At 42.0% G+C, this 6,000-nt stretch overlaps 1 protein-coding gene across 1 annotated transcript in view; it reads right to left on the reverse strand.

The window, feature by feature from the left end:
- The window catches only part of LOC122931252 (sodium/iodide cotransporter-like), a 114,852-nt gene extending 110,002 nt beyond the window's left edge, over positions 1–4,850 (reverse strand). Inside the window, exons 1-6 of the mRNA XM_044285305.1 lie at positions 4,818–4,850; positions 4,232–4,599; positions 3,790–3,855; positions 3,661–3,712; positions 3,508–3,575; positions 451–605 (exon numbers count right to left, since the gene is read on the reverse strand). Of these exons, the coding sequence (XP_044141240.1) occupies positions 451–605; positions 3,508–3,575; positions 3,661–3,712; positions 3,790–3,855; positions 4,232–4,594 (704 nt within the window). The 5' untranslated portion in view covers positions 4,595–4,599; positions 4,818–4,850. The remainder of the gene's footprint in view (positions 1–450; positions 606–3,507; positions 3,576–3,660; positions 3,713–3,789; positions 3,856–4,231; positions 4,600–4,817) is intronic.
- Positions 4,851–6,000: the final 1,150 nt, after the last annotated feature.

Here is a 6,000-nt window from a genome sequence, read left to right on the forward strand (position 1 = left end):
AAAGAAGCAGGAAACGGTAGGTGGTGCTCGCTCCCTCTCAAATCATAAGCCCACCGGCAAGAGTCTCAACATCCAGGCACGTAGCAGTAGGCATGGGAGCGCTGTATGAGCGGCACAGGATCACAGAGGCAGAACGGGAGGAGGAGGAGTGCGTGACATCACGTCATCACGTCCCCCAACAATGATGTTGCAGATTTTTGGTGGAATTTTCCACCACATGTGAGTGCACCTGCGCAAGTATAATGCTGGTTCTCAGAATATAGTGACAAAAACAAATGATAAAAATAAAAAAAAGTTATGGCTCTCAGAATGCAAATGCAAAAAAAGATTTAAAAAAACAAACACTGAGCTCAAATGGTTGAAATGAAAGAATGTGTCCTCAAGTGGTTAAAAGCTGCATCCTCAAGGGCTTAAAATTAATTCTATAATTTCTATAAATTTTATACTTACTCGCCAAAATTAATTCTGGAGTGATTTCTTGCAATTTCAAGGACAGCAGTGGGTCCACCAACCAGCAAAGCACCACGAATTGCGATTGCGAAGAAACCAGAAATCATTACTAGTACTTGAAATACATCTGTCCATATCACAGCTTTCATACCACCCTATGGGAGACATACACAAGGGGGCACATTTATCAAGCTCGCCTGTTTTTAAGCGTACACTTAGACAAATATTTGCTTTGTCTGTCTTTCTTTTGCCGACTATTTTTCAAAAGTCTTATAGCACTTCATGAATTAGACTAGGGGTTCATGCACACGGTCGTTGTCCCACCATGGCCACATTGTGGCCCGCATATGGCGGGTCCCCAATACACAGGCACTGGCCATGTGCACCCCGCATCACGGATGCGGACCCATTCACGTGCAGAAAAGAAGCACGGATCAGAACTCCACAGAAGCACTATGGAGTGCTTTCGTGGTGTTTATGTCCATGCTCCCGCACCTCAAAAAAATAGAACATGTTCTATTTTTTTTTTTTACGGTGCGGACGGATCACAGACCTATTTAAGTTGAATGGGTCTCAATCCGTCCCGGCCGCCGCAGGGATGTTGCCCGAGCATTGGAGACCTCAAATTGGGGTCCCTAATGCATGGAATGGCCGGCCGCACAACGGCCGTGTGCATGAGCCCTAAGTCTATTGCTAGTAGGCTGACATCTTGTGGTTCTTTATCACTTTATCAGTGCGACAGGTTATCAAGCTCGCCTGTTTTTTAGGCGTACACTTAGACAAATATTTGCTTTGTCTGTTCTTTTGCCGACTATTTTTCAAAAGTCTTACAGTGCTTCATGAATTAGACCAAGGGCTCATGCACACAGCTGTTGCCCGGACATGGCCGTATTGCGGCCACATACGGTGTGTCCCCAATACATGGGCACTGGCCATGGCACCCCGCATCACGGATGCAGACCCATTCATTTGAATGGGTCTGCAATCTTGGAGATGCGGTGTGGTGCAGAACGGAAGCACCGATCGGAACCCCACAGAAGCACTATAGAGTGCTTTCGTGGTGTTCCTGTCCCTGCCTCCGCACCGCAAAAAAATAGAACATATTCTATTTTTTTTTTACGGTGCAGATGGATCACAGATCCATTCAAGTTGAATGGGTCTCAATACATCCTGGCCGCCGCAGGGATGTTGCCCGAGCATTGGGGACTGCAAATTGCAGTCCCTAATGCACGGAATCGCCGCCCTACGTCTATTGCTAGTAGTCTGACATCTGGTGGTTCTTTATCACTTTATCAGTACGACAGGTTCATATTCACTAAGACCGGTCTAATTAGTATGTGCATAAAAATGTCGCGCAAGTTAGCTGAAAGTAGGCACTCCAAAGAGACATTTGTAGTAGAAATTAAACTGAATTAGGCCTCATGCACACGACCGTTGTGTGCATCCGTGTCCGTTGTTCCATTTTCCTTGATTTTCTGCGGACTTATTGACTTTCAATGGGTCAGATGAAAACTCGGAAAATGCACCGTTTGTCATCCGCGTCCGTGATCCATGTTTCCTGTCCATTAAGAAAATAGGACCCATTCAAGTCAATGGGTCCGTGAAAAAACACGGAGGCACACAAGATTGTGATCCGTGTCCGTTTTTTTCCCTATCATTTTCAAGGCAAACTTGACTTAGATTTTTTTTTCACTTTTCTGGTCTGGTGATCCTCCAAAAATCAAGGAAGACACACGGAAGAAAAAACGGACACGGATCACGGAACAACGGAACCCCGTTTTGCGGATCGTGAAAAAATACTGTAGTGTGCATGAGGCCTTAGTGTAAGAAATCAACAGGCCAAAAAGGAAAACAAGGCACAAATGCCTCTAAAACAGGCCATTTTCAGTAGTAAAAAAATAAGACAATCTAAAACAGCATTTTTATGCATAAAAGCAGGCGCAGACACTATAATAAATGTGCCCCAGGGTGATAACTTGGAAGCTTAAATTATTACATGTAGTTTCTGCTTTTTATATTGTGTTACTGTTGCATTACAATCCAACTGGATTAAAACAATGGTCCAGTCTCTAGATAAAGGGGTTCATTTATCAAACTGGTGTAAAGTAAAACTGGCTTAGTTGCCCATAGCAACCAATCAGATTCCACCTTTCATTTTCCAAATTAGCTGCGCAAAATGAAAGGTGGCATCTTATTGGTTGCTACGGGCAATTAAGCCAGTTCTACTTTACAACAGTTTTATGAATGTTCGTGTATGTGCCATACTCTTCTGACGGAACAGATTTAGACCAATAAGGCCTAGTTCACGATTCAGGCTGGGTTCACACCTGAGCGTTTTACAGCGCGTTCCTATGCGCAGTAAAACACTCAACAAGGAGAAACCAATGCTTCCCTATGGGAATGGTTCTCACCTGGGCGTTTTACAGCGCGTACGATCGCGCTGTAAATCGCCCGACGCCCCAAAAAGTATATGAGCTTCTTTGGGGCGTCTTGTCGCGCGTTCCCGTACATAGACTTTCGGGAACGCGTGACAATGGGTGTTCGCTTGTCTCTGTATGCCCGATTGTAAACGCCGGTACAATCGCGCATACAGAGCGCTCCTTTCAGTACGCTCAGGTGTGAACCCAGCGTTAGGGTTTAGATCAGTGATTTCCATCAGTGTTGGGAGCCAAAGCCAGAAATGGTATAATGGAAAAATCTGTTCTCTGTTTTTCTAGCTGCATCACTGGTGGAAATCACTAACTAGACCTTAGTGTACTAAAAAATCTGTTAAGTCAGAAGAGTATGGCACATACACAAATCCCACTGCACAGGTTAGTAACAGACAAACAGTCACTCACTCCACCTGCTGGTCCCCAAAATGACCTGGTAGTGACTGACTAGAAACTAGTAGATATGAGCACTATACATGTTCAGTAGTTTCACAGGCATTTACGTTATATGTCACTTTTATGTCCAAATCATTAAAATATAGCAGTCATTTCATTATTAACCTATAAAACAGTTTCATATTTCAGTGATAAAAAATGTGTTGGATAATGTATTTTTTCTACTTACTACTGATGTATAAAATGTGCATATTGCTCCAGTGGAAAACAGAGATGCCCAAATGTCCAATCCCGTGACTAATAATAATAATAATAAGAAACAAAATGAATGAAAGAACTTTAGTTAATATGCGAGCAATAAAAGTAGCAATAATATAAGAACCTTGGTTGAGTATTAGTGCAGGAGCATAGATGACAATGCCAGTGTATAACATCTGCAGAAAGAAGAAGATCACTTAATAACAGCACGTCTACTTTATTAATTGTCCTTTTATGACAAATGTATACTCACAGTTCCCAAAAGGAATTGGATAGTACCATAGAGGCGAACACTTCTCCCAAACCTCATTTCTAGATACTGCATTGAAGATGAAGAAACATTATCAGGTTGTCATGGGGCAAGTTACATGATCAGCAGGGGTGCACCTAGCCTTTACACAGCCTGAGGCGAAAACTGAAATGGCGCCCCTCCCTCTCCATTGCCAATTTCTTAACCTAACCCCTTCCCTTCAGCTCATGGCCCTTAGGCTACCCCTCTCTTGCCCCCACCTGGTGCTGCCTGAGGTGATCGCCTCACCTAGCCTCATTGGTCGTGCACCCCTGGTGATCAGTAGGTAAAATACGCAAAGTACACACAAAAAAGCCCTAAACAAACAGTGCATAATGATTTATGCAGCAAAGCCTAAATTGGATTTTTGCACTACAGAAATAAGTTGATTATATAACTTCCTTACTTGATAAGTACTTGTGATACCAAGTCTGTAGAACATAGGCATGAATACGTAGGCAGTCAGGGCACTGTTTAATGCCTGACCTAGGCACATCTGAAGAAACTTGGCACCATAACGATAAGCTTCAGCTGGAACTCCAAGCACTTGTACAGCAGACATGAAGCTGGCAGATAAAGACAATCCTACTGGCACAGCTGACATGCTTCTACCCCCTGTAAAGAAGTCATCTGATGTCTTTTGCCCTCCACGTGCCAGAGCATAGAAAAGTCCAATTCCTGTGGATCCCAGGAGCATTGCAGCAAACACCCCATAGTCCCACAGAGAAAAGGTCAATTTGTCCCTCACGTATGGTACATAATCTGCCATTGGACCTAAGATAAATGGACAAAAAGAAAATAAAAAGTCACTTTGTATCCTATCCTAGTATCGTATTCATCTGATATTCTAGATTCCATTGACAATGAAAATCAACTTAACCTATTAATGGGAGTTAAGACTCTGCAAACAATAAATCTAATTAAACATAATGCATAAATATATTTATGTTAATAACTCATAAATCTCAATGGATTTTAGGGTCAGAACTCACCTATGGCTGAAATCAAAGACGCCTAGATTTTGCTGGTTCAAGAAACTTAGGAGGCAGGGAGAAGGTGCTTTATAGTATGACGAAGGGTGGAAAGGAGGAGTTGTTAACATCTTACAGGAGAACCAGGTGATACAGCTATCTGTGCATACTGCAGCTATCTTCAGCTGAACGCCTATGCCGTACAATTAACAGTAGAATTCTTTATGTGTTTAATCCTATTCTGGACAATAATCTTTAACTGTAGTACTAATTAGTATGTGCCTATGTGACTCCGAGGTGAGGCTATCATGTTAATGATCCCTTGTGGACTGTATTAATGTATATCAACACAACACATCCTGAGCAATCATTTCCTACTAAAATTAGGACTCAATTATCTCAAATGACAGCACACGTGCATGTGTCTAAGTGTAGAAACAAAATACTGTATATCTACAAGATATACCCAGCGCAGCAATATGTCAACAGGTATGCAGCAGGTCACAAATACAGCATAGAGCGTTCTGCTTTATAGGGAATCTGACGTAATATTGTATGACCCTGGACTGGTATATTTCCTTGATTTAATTTTTAGAGCATGAACACAAATTAACAATAGAATGTTACATAGTTACATAGTTGATACGGTTGAAAAAAGACATAAGTCCATCAAGTTCAACCAAGGGATAGGTGGGGACGCGAATCCCAGGAGGAAGTGAGATTTCTACAAGTTTTCACAGTCATTAAATGTTTACTTTTAAGAATTCATCTAAACCCTTTTTAAAACTGTCCACTGTTCCTGCTGTGACCACGTCCTGAGGAAGTCTATTCCACAGATTCACAGTTCTTACAGTAAAGAAGATTTGACGCTTCTGGAGATTGAACTTTTCCTTCTTCAGGCAGTGCCTCCTTATCTTTTGAGGGCATTTTACATGGAAGAGTTTTTCACCGTATTTTTTGTATGGCCCGTTTATATATTTGTATAGGTTAATCATGTCCCCCCTTAGACGTCTCTTCTCAAGACTAAATAAATTCAATTATTTTAATCTTTCTTCATAACTAAGACCCTCCATGCCCCTTATCAGTTTAGTCGCTCTCCTTTGTACCTTTTCCAGCTGCAGTACATCCTTTCTATGGACTGGTGCCAAGAACTGATATTCCAGATAAGGTCGCACCAATGCTTTGTAGAGTGGTAGTATTACAT

The sequence above is a fragment of the Bufo gargarizans genome, chromosome 1 (genome assembly GCF_014858855.1).
Source record: "Bufo gargarizans isolate SCDJY-AF-19 chromosome 1, ASM1485885v1, whole genome shotgun sequence".
Lineage (NCBI taxonomy): Eukaryota > Metazoa > Chordata > Amphibia > Anura > Bufonidae > Bufo > Bufo gargarizans.